The sequence below is a fragment of the Propithecus coquereli genome, unplaced genomic scaffold, assembly GCF_000956105.1.
Source record: "Propithecus coquereli isolate 6110/MARCELLA unplaced genomic scaffold, Pcoq_1.0 Scaffold2, whole genome shotgun sequence".
Lineage (NCBI taxonomy): Eukaryota > Metazoa > Chordata > Mammalia > Primates > Indriidae > Propithecus > Propithecus coquereli.
The window spans coordinates 12,239,662-12,257,832 of record NW_012144966.1 but is presented as its reverse complement, the minus strand read 5'-3'; the positions used below and the strand labels follow the sequence as shown (position 1 = coordinate 12,257,832).

General features: G+C 37.4%; 1 protein-coding gene across 1 annotated transcript in view; it reads left to right on the top strand.

Annotated features, from left to right (window-relative positions):
* NECAB1 (N-terminal EF-hand calcium binding protein 1) overlaps window positions 1-18,171 on the top strand; it is a 164,563-nt gene that overhangs the window by 119,449 nt on the left and 26,943 nt on the right. Inside the window, exons 6-7 of the mRNA XM_012643564.1 lie at window positions 10,755-10,891; window positions 17,030-17,151. Of these exons, the coding sequence (XP_012499018.1) occupies window positions 10,755-10,891; window positions 17,030-17,151 (259 nt within the window). The remainder of the gene's footprint in view (window positions 1-10,754; window positions 10,892-17,029; window positions 17,152-18,171) is intronic.

The following is an 18,171-nucleotide window of genomic DNA, read 5'->3' as shown; positions in this document are numbered from 1 at the left end:
GAGACAGAGTCTTACTCTGTCACCTAGGCTGGAGTACAGTGGTACAATCACAGCTCACATCAGTCTCAAACTCCTGGACTCAAGCCTTCCTCCCGCCTCTAGAGTAGCTGGGACTACAGGTGTGCACCACCATGCCTGGTTAATTTTTCTTATGTTTTTTGTAGGTCTTGCTCTGTTGCCCAAGCTGGTCTTAAACTTCTGGCCTCAAGCAATCTCCTGCCGTGGCCTCCCAAACTACTGGGATTACAGGCGTGAGCCACCACACCCGGCCTCATAACCAATTTTAAGTAGCCTGTATAGTCATCTAGAAGCACTTTTATAGAAAAGGAGGATGCAAGTAGATTTTTATAATTCACTTTTCCTCACATATGTTCCCCATATATTTGTAATCAGAAAAATTGGGGGTCTTTACTTCTTGTAATCCACTCAGTGGGGTGTGTGTGTGTGTGTGTGTGTTAGTTAGCAGGCTACATTGTTTTAACTAGCTAATACCATAAAATCCCTTCCACCATGAACTCTTGACTTATTCTTCAGGATGCCCACTAAGATTTCAACTAGCTTATAATCCTATCTAGAAACCCCTAAAATAAACCAGGAGACCATGACACAAACCCAGTGCCAAGAAAGGCAAACCCAGGCTGATGTCAGGCTACAGCCACTATCTTCTTATGTTGCTTGGTTATATTCTTGAACACGTGTGAGAAATGGTGAGTGCTGATCCAGACTTTCAAATGTGGAATGCAGAACACAATGAAGTTACAGGCACAAAGAGATCATCTATACCCTTAGCTGTCTATTATGGGCCATATTGAAATATAATAAATAACACACCACATTTCAGCAAATCAAAGATACATAATATTTCTTTTTAATATCTACGAAATTGGGATAGATCTTTCAATTGATGGTGCATAAAATTTAATTGGCAATATTTTTATTTCCTAGTGGTATGTAAAATACCAAAATAATGGTGCATCTTATAAGTAATATTTATAACATTTTATATTTGATGAAATATAGTATTTTTTTATAAAGTCCCACTGGAAAAAAATTCTTCAGTTATTTGTTATTCTGAGGAAGTTATCTATTCCCAGAACTTTTTTTCCTGAATAAAAAATTAGTGGAATATTTTGATATTCTATTCAGAAGTAGGCCACAAAGGCAAATAAATCCAGAAATGTGTCAGTGTTCACATATTTATTATCTACTATTTCCCATACACTATGCTGTTTGGAAATACTCATAATATTTTAATGCCCAATTACTCCTTCTGTCACAGAATTTGTTTAGATAAAAGACATGGATAATTTGTCTTTGAAAGCAGAGAGATTGTATATTGCTGTTCTGAAAAATGTATTTGTTGCTGATAAATTCAGTAACTTAGGCCCATCAGCTCTACATTTTATAGGACTGTGGTTAGAACTATCTATCTGACACATACACTGTTCAGGAGTCACATTGCAAGTGACTGTTATCCTTGAAGTATGATTTACTTCAACTCTGTTTTATTCCATGAACCTAAAATGATATTCAAAGAAAAGTGTATGAGCAATAAGGTGGAAAGCAGTGTACTTACGGGGGAGAAATTTTGGTGACCTTTTTTTATCAACATCAATAAATATAAATTGAGCCCAATGTATGTATGAATATAGTTCTGTGCTCTTCACGCTGAAAAGTGTAACATTTGGTTCCATGTTACACTCCAGAAAAATGCAGGCTAGCAGTTGAGAAGATGGCATATAAGAAGTGATAAAAATTACTAATTTGGAAGTGTTTACAGATTTTCTTGTCCTGTTGCCTGCCAAAGAGGCCTGTATTTTACATATCCTACAGCTTCTCACACATATGAGGATCATATATTTCTACTAGGCTGGTTCCTACACATCTCTTAACTTTTTTATTGTAAAATAAAACAAAAAGAGGAAAGCCACACAAATCAAATACAGATCTTGATTATAAGGCAAACAGTCTCGAAACCACTACCCAAATAAAAAAACAAAAACGCATCCGTCACCCCAGAAGCCCTTTCGTGTGCTATGCTCTGTTCCAGTGATCCCTTCTTCTGAAAATCACTACCAATTCTTCTAGTAATCATTTTCTTGCATTTTATTATGGTTTTATCACACAGATGTTCATCCCTACAAACTATAGTTTAGTTGTGCCCATTTTATGTCATATATCTTTTTAATTTACAGGTTATTCCATAATATTTTTATTTATTTTTACAATTTATCTGTTGTATAACCCAGAGAAGTGTTCATGGTTTACACTTTGCTGGTTGCTGCCTACTCATTATACGATTAAGCCTGTTCTTCTGAACTCAGTTTCACCACAAATTGTCAGCTGAATCCAGAGGCTTATTTGACGAGACTGTACCTGATCATGTGTTCTCTCATCAGGAATCACATGCTATCTGGTTGTCTCTCTCTTTTTTGATGTTGGCAGCCTTTGATGCTCAATGCCTAGGTAAGGGGTCAGCAGGCTCCAGCCATTGGCCAAATTCTGCCATCTATTTATATGATCTATAAACACAGTCTGAATAATTCATTTACAAAATATCACGGCTGCTTTCCTGTGACCCCTTGTTCACAAAGCCTAAAATATTTACTATCTGGGTTGCTAGAGAAAATGTTTGTCAGTACCTGGCCTAGACCATCAGTCTGTATGTCGAAGTATCTAGTCATTTTGGCTGTCTGCAGCTCATTTTCTAATAGATTCCTGAGTAGGGCCCATGGGAGCAATGATACCTGACTTACTGCATGTTGACAATTTTGGGGGGCCCTTTATGCCTAATGGTCGATTTTTCCTGATATAAAATCCATTTTCTTATTTTAAATATCCTAAATATGTTACTACACTTTCTTTTGTCATAAAGTATTGCTTTTGGAAAGTCTTGTGATAACTTAGATTTTGTTTTGTTTTATTTTTTAAGTCATAAGTCATTTGCTCTATATGTCTAAGTGCACTAAGAATTGCTTTGTCTTTTAAAGTCTAGTAATTTTACTAAAATATGTCTTGATGGGTTTGTTCTGAGTTGACATTCTCACATATGTAGTATGCTTTTAATATTTAATATCAAATCTTTTTATGTTAGAAAAACATTCTTGAATAATAGATTCTAGTGTTGTGTTCCTTTGTTAGTTTCTACTCTTCTTTAGAAATTCTGCTATCAGTATGTTGTACATTCTTTGTCTATCTTCAATATTTGTCACTTCCTCTCAAATTGCTTTTGTTTCTTTTCTTTATTACTTTTGATTTTAAAAGTTTTTCTCAGGCCAGGCATGGTGGCTCATGCCTGTAATCTTAGCACTCTGGGAGGTAGAGGTGGGCGGATCATTTGAGCTCAGGAGTTCGAGACCAGTCTGAGCAAGAGCGAGACCCCATCTCAACTAAAAATAGAAAGAAACTAGCTGGACAACTAAAACAACATAGAAAAAATTAGCCGGACATGGTGGCGCATGCCTGTAGTCCCAACTACTCGAGAGGCTGAGGCAGGAGGATTGCTTGAGCCCAGGAGTTTGAGGTTGCTGTGAATAGCCTGATGGCACGGCACTCTGGCCTGGGCGACAAGCAAGACCCTGTCTCAAAAAAAAAATAAAAAATAAAGTTTTTCTCCTTTTCATCTTCTCTTATTAAGGTGCTATGTATTATTTGTTCTTGTGTTCCTTCTAATTTAAACTTAATTTTGACATAATATTTTTTCTTTTATTTCTAATTCTTTTCTGAATTTCACTACCTCATTTCTGAGTTAGTCCAAATGACGTATTTTTTTTTTATTTCTTGAATTTTTTTCTTAATGTCTTCTAGGTCATTTTTAGATACTTGGTTATACTTTGATCTGTTTTGTGGGCTTCTTTCTGGTATGCTTTCATTGTCTGCAGGGATGTTATAGTATTATTGTATAGCATTATAGTATTATTGCATAGTATTTAACCTTAATAATTTTCGTTGCTTTTTAAAAATTTTTTTCATGAATTTTCAAAAGAGGCTGTGTTCAGAATTGTTTTTCTAACTTCCCCAGAGCATACTCTTGGGTGGTTGTCTTACAGTATGGAAAAATATGGTGGCTTTTCTTCTGAGAGTTCCGGGCTCTGTTCCTCTCCCCCACTTTTTAAATGAATCTTCTTTTCTTTGTCTCTGTGACCCTGTTCTGCTCAATTTTGACTCTACTGCCAGCAAATTCTGCTCAGTGTAGGTCCCTTTGATGTAGCATTTAGCATTATTAATTTCAAGAGTTCATGGTTCCAGCCCTTTTAGGCCTTACTAAGACTTTTGTGCTCTCTCATTTTTGTATTTACCCACTTTTAGATAAAATGCCTCACAGTTTCAGCTGCTGTTCTCAAATTAGCCATTGTTATTCTAGTGAATGTTTGTTGGCTTCTTTGGAGTTTTCTTGTTCTCAGGTTTGTCTCATAATTCCTTGCTTCCTTTTGTTTCTGCCTACACATCCAGTGACACCATGCAGTGTGGCTCTTGTGTCTGTCAGTGGTTTTGTTCTTATCCACTTGTAATTTGGAGATTGATGATAATACCTTGTCCTCTAGTTTTGTTGTATTTGTCGTGTATTGGAACTTTTTATTGTTGTTGCTTTTATCTAGTTGTTCGGTTTTTAAGTGAAGATTCTAGGGGTTTCATAAACTATGCCGCCAATATTTTATCTTCCCCAAATCCTCTTGTAATTATCGGTCTAGCTTCCATGCTTCTGCATTACAGAACAAACAATGGGCCTAAACGAATAAAACCAAACTCATACAGTCTTGAAGAGAAGGGAAGAAATCTTAGTCAATATACATATAAAGATATAGGAGGGAAAGGAAGAAAGATGAGTAAAATCAGAGATTGAGAAAGAAATTTGGAAAGATTCTAGAAAATGAGGTGTTCTGTAGGAGGAGATGGCTGATAGAATTCAGAGGAGATAAAGGGCAATGCCAGATACATTGTTTAGAATTATAAATTGCATCCTATATACTACCCTTGATGAGAAACAAAAATGGAAAAACCTTCTGATTAATTTTGCAGTTGAGCTCTACGTATTGAACTTGACACTCCTCAAAGACTGAATTCCATCAATCACAGCTTTAATATGGTAACAAATACATATATAAAAGGTATACATTTTTAATAAGCCAGGTAGAAGATGTGCAGCAGAAAATGTATGTGAAAAGAACTCCGTAAAATTAATATTTGTGGAGAGCTTACTACATGCCAAACACCAAGCATACATTTATCCTAGTGATAATTCTGAGCTCAACTGTTATGACAGTAGACAAACCCAGGTCTTGTGAATTCTGAGCCAATGATCTGTCCATTATACTTTATAATGTCATTTCTCCAGTGGGTTAATAGCAATAATGAATACTGATCAAAAGCACACCCTACTGTGTGCTTTATATACTATATTTTAATCCTCACAATGAGCTTATTCTTATCCACAGTTAAGGAAATAGGAACTTAGAAATATTGAATACTTTCCAAAGTTCACACAGCTGTCAAGTGGCACAAATACAGATCAGAATTTTTTTTTTTTTTTGTGACAGAGTCTTGCTCTGTTGCCCAGGCTGGAGTGCCATGGCATCATCATAGCTCACTGCAGCCTCAAACTTCTGGGCTCATGTGATCCTCCTGCCTCAGCCTCCCAAGTAGCTGAGGCTCATGCCCAGCTAATTTTTCTATTTTTTGTAGAGATGGGGTCTCACTATGTTGCTCAGACTGGTCTCGAATTCTTGGCCTCAAGCAATCCTCCCACCTTGGCAGCCTCCCAAAATACTAGGATTACAGGCGTGAGCCACTGCCCCAGGCCTGGATCAGCACTTAAGTGTAGCTGTCTTTGGACCCAGATTCTTAACCACCACACTAAGTGACTAGATGCCTGGGGACGTGATCTGGGTCCTCATCTGTTAGCTATTTATCTCCATATTTGGGCTGGCTCTGTGGATGTCCCCATCCTCATACCCATGTGCATTTTACTAAAATTCCACTTGTTTGAAGAGGATTATTCTTATCAGAATGGGACAGTTATTTAGGAAAAGACATCCAAGGGATCATATGTTCTTGGTAGGGACTCCTGATATGAGACAGATTGATAGAAGGAGCCAGAGAAAAGAAGCCTACACAAAGTAAGTCCTTGACAACTCTAGAATGAGCCCTTTACAATGGAGTTTGTCAATATGAAGATCTTAAATAATATAACTCATCAAAGTATTTTCTGATTTCAAATTACAGATTATCTGGCTAAAATAGGGCTTTGAAATTATTCTAATTTATTGGTGTTCAATAAGATTTTATTCCAAAAATTATAATCTGTCTCCTCCTTCACTAACCTGAGAATCTATCATTCCTTTAATCCTTGTGATGTTATAGTCTGAAATTATTTTGTTCTCTTGTTTTGCCATCTAAGGTTTCCAAAGACATATCTAACACTAACCTCAGTCCATTTTTAAGATAATTAAGAACCAGTTCTTTATTATTTATTTTTCAAGGCTTAAATTCGATATAGTGTTCTCCCAGTGTGGAAAAAAATATGTGCTATTTAAAATGAAAGCCTAAGAATATTTAAAAGAAGTAGGGCACAGATAATGTGTGTAAGCCAGTTAGTATTTTTAAAGGTAATAATTTGGGGAAGAGTAGAAAAAGAGAAAAAGACAACCCTATCTTTGTAAAGTGATATTTTTTTTCCTTGTTATAGAAGCTGGTACAGATGTCTCAAACGAGCATAGTGAAAGTTGCAAGGACTTAGACCAAAAGACAGTCAGCAGCGGTACCCCCTGCTAACTGCGGTTGTTTCTGACCTTATAAACACGAATTCACTGAGACTAGATGTCATTGATTTGATTGATTTTCAAAAAGGGCTGATTCAAAAACGGGAAGTCTGATGCTCTGATTTTCCCAGTTAACTCAGATAATTCATAGTGGAATAATAGCTACGATCTCTTCTCTTCCATCAACCAGCTGGGCAGAGCTTGCTTCCTGAAAATGACCTGACAACTAAGATGTGCAGACAGTACCCTAAGAAACCTGATTTTCAAAGCACTGTGCTTCCAGTGCTAGGATTTTTACTTAAATAAATGCTGGCCCTGCTCCAGTGCTACAAAAGGTAATATGGATTGAAATGTTTACATTTTGGCTTTCCAAAGGCAAAGATGGAAGTATTAATGCTACTTTATTAACAACTTCCATGTAATGATTGATGTGACTGACAATCATCAATGACATGAATGAACATTATTGGGATCTGAGAAATACACCGTTCGCTTTCATTTGCCCATATCTTTTCTAACAGACTTGAGGGGCTAAACTGTGTTTGAAAAAAGAGGCAGAATTTGGATGTTGAGTATTATCTGTACTTTTTCCTTTTTTTTTTTCTTTTTTTTTTTTTTACTGCTTTATTAGATCAGTGCAAGTTCTTTCTGATAGTCTCTCAAATACGGGTTTTGCTCAAAGGAACACGTATCTTAGTATCTTATGCCAGCACATCAATCTTCTGGAGAGTTAGGAATGCAAAGATCCCTTTTTGTACCTTCACGACCAACACATTTGTGAGAATAAAAAGGGCTAGGCTTTGACATTTTCCAGCTTGTTATCTATTTAATTTTCCATCTGCTTCTTTTGCCACTGCCTTCCAAAGGAACATCTGCTGCATATCTGAGAAAAGGGAAGGAAGATTGGATCTGCGCCACCTGGGTCTGCACTACCAAACCCCGGGATCCAGAATAAGGGAAGGAAAGAAGACTAACAAATGGTCTAGAAAATAAAAAGAGGACAAACGGTCTGTTAAGAACAAAGCTGTATTTCCCGTTATTGCAAAGCCCACATGATCAGGCAAGCTGGGCGGCAGCATCTACAACCAGCAAGGGCTGGGGGTAGGGGAGGCAGCTGGTGACTGGCCAGCGGCAAGAGCAGTTCCCAGAGTGTAGACACTCCCTCCGGTGCCTTCCTCTCCATATGGTACCCTGTTCCTCACGCACTCTTTAAGCTGCTATGAGTCAGGCTTTGTTCTGGGCATTCCAGAGGCAGAGATGAATAAGACATAATCCCTTTGCTTAAATTAGCTAGCCTAAAATGGGCGATATAGACAAGTAAACAACAAATTACAATATAAAGTGACAGATTCTATATTCTAGGTAAGGAAAAGATGTTACGGGAATACACAGGAGAGGAAGGAAGTGTTTCTGATCCCGGGAAGGGAAGTGGTGGTTCAAAGGAAGGAATGGCTGTACAGAGAGAGTGCTATGAGCTGAGTCTGGAAGGATGACTAGGGATATTAGTAAACAACTTCTTTTTTCTCCTTATCACCAAGGGGCAGCCTATAACAGCCAACCTTCATAATTAACTCAAAAATGTAATCCCCAAAGCCTTTGATGTACCCACCCACCTCTCTCAATGCCAAGGCATCAGCATTTATATCAAATATATCAACCAGCTGGGTTGTGACATTTCTTACTGTTATATCAGGGTCACTAGTGGGGATAGCAAACTCTCCTTAGAGTGAGATAAAAGTGTGAGCAACATGATGACTTCCTGATTTGCTATGATGAAGCAATGATGGAATAGCCAATTGTCTGATTTTAACTTTCCTTAATTACCTACCTTTAACATCACCAAAGTCTTTATATGTAAGACCACAATAGCAAATGCAATAAATCCTCAGGGTTAGGAGTTTGTCTGTAAACAGTGAGGTATTGAATGAGTATCTATTCTGGGCACCATGGGAAATACTGAAGTATAAGACATGACCTTTGTGTCTAGGAAGCTAAAGTCTAATTGCAATAACCAGAGTGTTTAAATTGGCTAACTAAAAAAAAATACGAATCTCTTTTCTATAGTTTTGACATGACAAATATTTAATATTTAAATGAGAAAAGAATAAGGCAGGTGCTATGCTTCATTGCTTCATTGCTTGGCTTCCTTCGTTTTTCAATGCTGTCTACAAATAGGTATAAAACTTTTTATCATTTGCTTTAGATTAGTCATAGTGTATACTGAGATGCAAATATAGCTGGAATAATCTCTGACTACGTGATTATATTTCGCATTCATCATAATAAATTTTATTTTAAAAATATGCATTGGCAAAATGGAAATAACCGTGGGGAAAGAATCAAACACACTTTTTTCCTTATCATCACATTTTCTTTCCATCTCAAAAGAAAACTTTCCTCTATTTTCAAAAACACAATGAGAGATAATTTTTTGAAGTTTTTATTGCCAATAAATAGCAAGCTATGAGATCAAATTAAGTATTCTCTATATCTTTTAGCTTGGAATTACTCACCAAAAATTCTAATGATTATTATTATTATTTTATGTGATGGATTCTTAAATGGGATTTAAATAAAAATGGGGTTTAATTTTTAAAATGAGACTATTAGATATGATAAATAAGAAAATTTCCTGTGTTGTTCACCTGCACAGAATGTGCTGCTTAAAAAGAGACTGATGAATAAAACCTTTTACTGTTTCAGATTAGGAAAGAAATGAAGTTTTCCATGACATTAGATTGTTCTGCTAATAGAAAAACTTCCAAAGTAATTTATATCAGGAGGCCACAGTCCAATATTTCCTAATTTAGAGTTGACAGAAGCACAGAGTATTTTCGAGTTGGAATGTATGCCAGAGTTACTTAGCTCGAGTTATAAGTGAGAAGGCTGAGAATCAGCAGGTTAAATAACTGCAGTGGGGGTTTACAACTGTGCCCTCAGATTCCCCAGCACGTCGTGATTCATGTCATTGTCTTGTCACCATAATTCCTTTTTAGTTTTCTGTTTTCAACCACGAAAAAAACCATTTTGTTTAGGGACAGGGCCAAGCAAATCCTTTCCTTGGCTGAACTTGAATATACTGTTCCCACCCAAGACCCTAGAAAATCAGATTTTGCTTTCTGGTCCCATGACCTGAAAGAGTAGCTCTGACACCACTTTATTTCACACCAACCTGGTTTTCTTTCTTGGTTCTTCCTGAGACTTTAGAAAACAAGAGCAGCAGGTGAAACCATCCACAGCTCACCATCCACCTTAATTAAGCAAAGATCCCTTTTTGTATCTTCATAACCAGTACATTATTAAGTATGGTTATTAAGTCTGCAGTGATCTCTGTTTAGACCTGGAGCTGTGTGAATATATGGTGCTTTTTTGGCTGACGTGTTGTTCTAGAAGTTAGTTGCAAATGAGCTTAAGGTAAAGTTGCTGAGGGAGAGAAACAAGCAGATTTAGTAAACTGTTTAAATATTCCAGGCCTAACATTTTCTTAATTTTAAAATAACTACATGTAATTTTCTCTGGCTTCAGCCTAATACAGATCATTAAGAGAGAATTAAGCCAATTGCTGAAACGTGACTGCATTTTGTTCGTAATAGAGAAAATATATGATGGTGTGATCATCATTTAAATGAAACGCAAAACAAACTCAGAGTTAGTCACATTCCAACCTGTCTTATTCCCTCAGATATATATTTTTCCTTTTCTATAGATGTCTATTCTATAATTCTGCTGTGTTTTGTCCTTTTCTCTAATTTCGAGGCAGATGCAGTGGGAGGTGAGATATTCCAGTCACTCCTGCGGCTTTTTTATTCGACTTCTGGTGGGTGGGTGGAGCTCTGCTGTAGCATCTAGGACCCAGCACATCTTCCTCTCTCAACTCTCTCTCTCTCCCCTCTCTCTTTAGGACCAACCTGAGATCCGTGGGTACATGGAGGAAAAACCATTTCCGGGTGTTTTCTTCTACCATACTTCTAATTACATTTCTTTTGTCACCCTTAGGACTACCAAGAAGCCTCCAATTTGGAACAATTTGTAACTCGATTTTTATTGAAGGAGACCTTGAATCAGCTGCAGTCTCTCCAGAATTCCCTGGAATGTGCAATGGAAACTACTGAGGAACAAACCCGTCAAGAAAGGCAACTTAAAAGTTTTCATTTCTTGTCTCTTTATTGACTATGTTCATGAAAAACCAGTTGACAGCCATCATACTTATACTAGTGAAAACTAAAAATGAGAATTGATAGATTTAAAAAGAAGGGTTGGGACCTCTGCTGGGTGCCTGCCTTATTATTTGCCTCTAAAAAGATCATTCCACTTTTTCTTTCACTGTCCATCATTTAGTCAATGAATTTTAATTGAGGGTTTAGTAGAGGGACAAGATGGAAAGGACACTGCGGATGAAACGAAGATACGTTTAACATAATGCTAGTCCTTACAGAGGCCTAAGTCTATTACATAAATAAGACATGAGCTCTACAACTATACTGCAAGGTACAAAGTGGTAAATACCATACACAGGGGAAATAAATTGCCAGTGGGTTTCAGAAGAGTAAAAGATTAAGCACGGGTAGAGGGATGATAGTCAATTTCATGGAGTTCCTCTGGGACATTTGAGAAAATGGGTATAATTCGAAAATATGGAGATGACTGGAAAGATTACAGACTGAGTGAGCCTGGACAAAAATGAGGAGAGTTGAGAATTCAGTAAGCCTAATTATTTCAGGAAATGGAGAAAAGTGAATGATGAGAAAGATTTCAAAATTCAATGCCACCAATAGTTATCACTGAGAAGATAAGTGGTGATATTGTAATAGATATAAAAATAAAGGCAGCAATGCTGAAGAGAAACCTAAATTCCTTTAGTAATGCTAAAGGAATGAGTAAAGCAGACTTCAAGGTAATTCCAGGGGAACAGTTGGTATGTTCTTGAGTTGTCATTGTTTATACTTCGCGAGTTAGAGAAGGGTTTGGCAAAACTCTTGCTCCTACAACATGTTTTGGCTGATGTGTTACTTTCAACTTATGGATGTGCTTTATCTAACTTTTGCATTTTAAATTAGAACCACACAGTAAGTTTTTTGAACAAGCTGATAATAGACTGCTCTGCAGGACCAATTTTTCTAAACAAATTAACGGATACATAATTATTAGGACATCTCCAAAAAACACTGGAATTTTCCACCATGTGTTTACAATGTCAAAGTGAATGAGCACGACCAAATTGTAACAAAAAAGCCTATAATTCCAGAATCTAATGAGCCCGTGCAGCTGATGAACACAGGGATGGACTCTTCGTGGATCTGGGAAGCATTTTTTGCATTGTAAACTTTCTATTTTCACTGCATTGAGTGATTTCATAGCAAATGGCAAAGTGTTAACAATTAGCTTCAGAAAAGCAACAATTGACACAGCTCCTCAGGCTTGAGCAGAGGATAACTGAATGTCTTGAAGCACGATGAAATTGATTTCATGTTCCTAATGAGAAAATGAGGCCTATTTTGTTGTTTCTTTTGTTTAGACTTTCTGGAAATAAAATGCGTTCTCCCTTTTGAGAATCAACCATTTACCACCTGAGAAGAGGCTTGGAAAAGTACTCTGCTTCCCTCCTTCACCTACACTTTCGGTTTTTTTCTATAGTCAGCTCCTGCAAACTTGTGTTCTGCACTCACCACGATCTTGTGAATATTTAATTGATGACTGTTCTTTGTGTTAGGCCACAGCCTACCCATGCTCAAAGCTCAAAAATAGCTCGAAATAATGGGAAATATTACAGGTTCAATGCCAGTTTGGGGGTGCTATTGTAAGGCACTTGACTAAGGCATCCAGGGATGTCCAGATCCCACCTCAAATCTGTGATACTCCTACCTGGGACGTTTCTGAAAAAATACATAAACAAGAAAACAGAATACAAGGTACCACTCTGGTTCTGGGTTTGTTCCCATAATACCCAATGTTTAGTCTCTGATGAACCAGACTGAAGCACATGACTTAGGCCTGAACCTAAAAGGGCTGTATCTTCTCTCCTGAGGCTACATCTTCCTATCAGCTGGCCACGAAAAACCAAAGCGACAGGAACCCCAGGACCCTCACCAGTGAAAAGAAGACAGAGGAAGGCCGTCCTTTTCCTATGATATCAATCAAGATGCCAGTGAAAAAGCCTATGGGGAGATAGGACTTGAACTGACCTGTAGAGTGGATTTGAATGGCAGGATGATATTCTCCCGGAAGGGATCAATCTCCTCACTCACCCCATGTTACTCATCCCTCATCTGGCTAACTTCCAGTTTGGACACTGATTGGACTCTACTTTCTTTGGGAAGACCTTATTGCCCTCAAACCAGGACTTCATACCTCCTACTTCGCTACCATGTACTCCCATAGTGCCATCTATGTAGAGCCACTTACTTCAGCCCCTTCCTTGTTTATCTTCCCCATTAGACTTTGAGTTTCTAGAGCAGGGGGACTTTGTGTTATTCCCTTCTACTTTGTGCATCTGCTTGTTGAATGTGTGAAACTGAATGAACGAAAGGGAATTCTAGGTAAAGGGAGCCCTACAGAGAAGCAGTAGGTGAGGCCCTGGGACAGTGAGGAGACCAATCTATCTGGCATCTGGGGTTAAGAAAGATCTTAAAAGCTAGACAGATGCATTCAGACTTAATTCTATCAGAGATTGTCATTGGCAATTAATTGTAAATAAATTATAAATAAAAGCAATAAAATGAAAACAAGGTTTAAGGAAAATTAGTATGTAGTATGTAGCACAGATTTGAGGAAGAGGGGAACAGGCTCACAGAGGAGAGGTCAAATTAGCGTATCCAAAAATTCATCAGTCTTTTATGTTATAAAGGAAAATTCCATGATGCCTTGCATAGGTAAAAGTTGTAACCCGTACATATCATTAAAATTCCCCAAGTTGGAATAATTTGCTTTCCCTTCAGCATCAACATTACTTTGGGATTTAATATTTGTGAAAGCTAGGGATACAAAACCTCCTTGGGATATAGCAAATTTAGAGAAGTCATCCATTCCATCTATCAGCCCAGGGCAGAATCACACAGTATCACTCATCCTGCAGTAATGAGTTAGACATGCCATGTTGGGCAGAATGGCTGTGTCTATTCATGTGAAAATAGTTATTTCAGAGAGAAGGGACGTGTACAGCTGGAATGCCACGGAGGTGAGGTTTTCAGATGGTATTCTACAACACTCTTTCGGCCCTGGGAAACTGACTAAATGGGAGTCACTTTAATCCCATGTCTTCTGAAAGTACCTAATAGCCAATAACAAGAATAGTCATTATGTTACACCGAAGTTTCCTTCTAGAGGACCCCTGTCCTCTTACATAAACCTCTTCCTCACAAACTAGATTTCTGGAAACATGGTTAAGTATATGCAGATTTCCTTTTTATAATAGAATCTGCAAATTTCCTTTATTTTTCGAAGTTCTTCTGTATCCAAGGATATAAATGATTCCTTCTTGACTTGAAAGTTACTTTTCTCCTTTTGATAGTCATGCATTATAGAAGTAAGAAAAGGCTTTAATTTCACCTATAGATGATTATAAAAGGCAGCTTACGATCCCTTAGCTTGAACATAGAAAAGGACTGTTCTAATCACCTATTCCCGTGACCACCAAAGCTTCTAGATAGTTGGGTTTTCTTTCTTTTTTTTTTTTAATGCCATAGCAAAATCCAAAGGGAGATTTAGTTAACAATTGGAGATTAAACATGTATTATTTCTTTTGCTCTTTCTCAAAACCCTTAAAAAATGACAATAAAAGTACCTGGATAAAAGGAAACATTAACTCCCCCCCCCAAAAAAAAGGATAGAAAAAGAGCCAAAGGGACACAAACCTGAAATCTGGAAAGAAGGTGAATCTAGTGGAAACTGATTTGGAAGCCCTGAGAAAGCTGAAACTTACACAGGCAGTGCAAGAAGCCAAGATGCGATACAATTGATATCACAGAACCTCTGCAAAGCTCAAGAACTGGCTGCACTATGTGCAACTGTTAGTGAGGGCGAGGTAGAGCTGACATATTGCTGAAAGATCCGCCTAATCCTTAAAGAACTAGAGGTGTAATTTCTGGAGGTGGGCACAACTGGTGGTCAGGGCCCAATACTAAAAAACAAAATATTAAATGAAGTCTCCGTATTGAAGAGTGATCTATGAAATCCCCTTCAAACACCCTGCTCCCAGAGTACTGACCACTGGGCTCACCCCCCTCCGATTGGGATATGCTCCTCTGAGGGATCTGATCAGTCCAAGAGAAAAGACTTAGCAATGCCAATGGTCAAGGTCCCCCAGTAAACAGGCCGAGCCAGGCCACTCTGCAGCAGAGGCTGCAAGTTGGCAGTCCCCACACAGAGGTCCCCATTAGCCTTGTGGTTCCTGCTTCCAAAATGCGTGGGGTCAAACAAACAAAAAAATCAAACACAGGAAAAGAAAGAGAAATAATCCAGACAGCAGGAAAAAAACCTATAAAAATAAAATGATCAATAAACTTCAGAAGTCTAAGAGAAGATCTTGCATTTATGAATTAAGGACAGAATGCTATTAAAAAAAAGAATATTGAAAGCACACACAAGAGGTCTTGGAAATTATAAGTATGAAAGCAAAAATGATATTCTCTGAGGCAAGTTTAGATATAAAAGTGTGATGAAATCTCTACAAAGAGATAAAAAAACAGGAAAGAAATAATAAGAAAACTAAAGGGTAAGTCCAAGAGGTCCGATATTTGTAAAACAGCAATTCCAGAAGGAGAACAAAGGAGAAAAATTATGAAATGAATAATTCAAGAAAAATTCTCAGAACAAGGACATGAGTTTCGATCTTGATAGACCAGACCAAGAGCCCACTATAATGAGTAATAAAAGTCCAAAACCAAGACATGCCATTATGAAATTTCACAATATTGCAGACAAAGGTAGGTGTCTAAAAATTGCCAGAGAGAAAAACCAGGTCATATGCAGAGGATCAAGAAAACATTAGATTTTTCAGTAGTGACTGTGGGAGCTGGAACATAATGGAACAACTTTTTCAAGATCATTTGCAACTTAGAATTCTTTACTCCATTACTCCACCAATAAAGTAGGTGTTTATACATGTGAAATCTCAAGAATTTTACCTCTTATCGTGTACCATTTCTTATGAATCAATTAGGGGATATTTTCCACCAAAACAAAGGAGTCAATTAAGAACAAAAATGAAATGTAGTAAAAGAGGAGGGGGAGGTAATATAACATAAGAGAAAGGCTAAAGGAATCTTCCCTAGCTGACAAACAATAAAGATTTTGGGATGAGTATATTAGTATTAGATTTGATTACCTATGACAGAAAAAAAAGTGGCTTAAACACATAAGGGCTTATTATCTCCTATAAAGAAATCTGGTAGGGAGCAGCTTAATTCAAGTATGACATCTTTACAGATTTATCATAGACTTTCTGTCTTTTTCACATCTCAAGTGCAAATCTTCCATTCCCAAGTTTGCCTCATGGTCCCAGGTGGTTGTTGGAGTTCCAGCTATCATGTCCACATTCCAACCAGGAAAGAAGAATAAGGAAAGACAAAAGGGTTTCCTCCTAGTTGAATCTGTCCTTTCAAGCAGCCTTCCTGGGAGTTCCTTATAACATTTCCATGTGTATATCATTGGCCTGAGCTTTTCATATTGGAAAGTTAATAGATAAAGCCTAAAACTACAAAATAAAGAGTTAGCAATTTAAGCATGTTATATACTGATATGAAAGCAAATCCCTGCTAAAAAGTATTGTCTTTGTGAAAGAGGAGAGAGGGTATAATATGGGGGCAAGAGGAAGGAGCTCCTGTTTGCTGAAATAAGATTTATAGAATTATTTGACTTTTAAAAATATAAGGATGTATAGCTTTGATCAAAAAATAAATTTTAAAAACTGAATTAAAGAAAGAAAACTCCATAGGTGTCCTCAAGCTAAACAAAATACAACAGCAGCGTACACATAAATGTTTTTTCTACTGATGGTTGACCAACAAAGGAAAGAAATCTTTCTAAAATTATGATTTTTACCCAGACTTTTTAATTTTAAGAATAAAGAAAGTTCAGAATTCTCTTCCTCCGGTTCACATACGCTAGTACCAAATCACCCTGGGTTTCTAGAGCATGTTTGCGAGCAGTCATTCTCATAAGTTTTCATTTCACTACACTAGAAAACCTTCGTGACTGACATTTGAAGATTTGTTCCTGGAGGCAAGAGACTGAAGCGCTGACATTGAGGTTAAATGTTATCTCTGTCGTTTAAGGCAAGGGCCGACCAAGCCAGAAGTCCTGTCGATTCAATGGCCTGGAAAACGATCGAGCCGCAGGGTCCAGAGACACAACAGCTTTTCTCCTAACAGCCCTCAGTTTAATGTCAGCGGTCCAGGTAACACAGCCTTTGTTGTTTTTCTTCGTCAAAGTCAACTCGTTTTGCCTTTTCCAATTGATTGTTTTAACAAACAACAGCTAAGACAATAATAATAGTGGAACACTTTCCTTATACCAAATAAGTTTGAAATTCAAGTGGTAAAGAGTGTAGGGTATTAAGAACTGGGCAGTTGTCCTGTCCCTCAGCACTGTCTGAGTCCTGGCAGTTGTGCCCGGGGGAGCACACAGAAAGCTGGTGAATAGGGAAGAAAGTAGCTGCATTAGCAGATACCCAAAAGATTTGAGCTCTGTAGAACTCTCTGTCATCTTGAAGCAAACAGGTTTCTTTTAGGCTATATCCTAATATGCTCTGGATCTCCAAGCCGCCCCAAGCACACCCCAAATTCACTTAGGAAAAGCATCCTTGTTTCCATGATAAGATTAGTCATAGCTGGTGTTTTTGATGTTTGTAATGTAATATAATGTAAGATTTATTGGGCTGAACCTTACTAATAATTGTTAGGTTATTAAATTTTAACTATGTCATTTACAACCATAATATTTTGAAATCAATTTGAAATATGCAAACTCATGTTGCTAAATATTGGAGTAACTTTTACAAAGTATGCATATACACATGCACATATATTACTTGAACATGTTGTTCTAACAGAAATGAATCTTTGTAAATCTAAGATTCAGAAAATGAAAGTACTAACTATATCCTATATTTATACCAGCTGTACTTGAAAGATTTCAGAATCCTTTCTAGAATAGAGCCTTATTTTATCCCAACACCTCATAAGATGTTGACTTCCCTATTTCCCCATTTGACAGATGAGGAAACGAAAGCTCAGAAAGCTAAGTGGTTTGTCCATGGTCACATGGACTTTTAGTCCATTTCCATTTTTTTTTTCATTATAAGTATGAAACCTTTATTCCTAATGCAGATACAGATACAAATGCATGTATTCTCTCAGAGAAAGCAGCTAGACTTTGCCCAATTTACAGGATAGCACAACTTTGGGAAAGAAAGCAG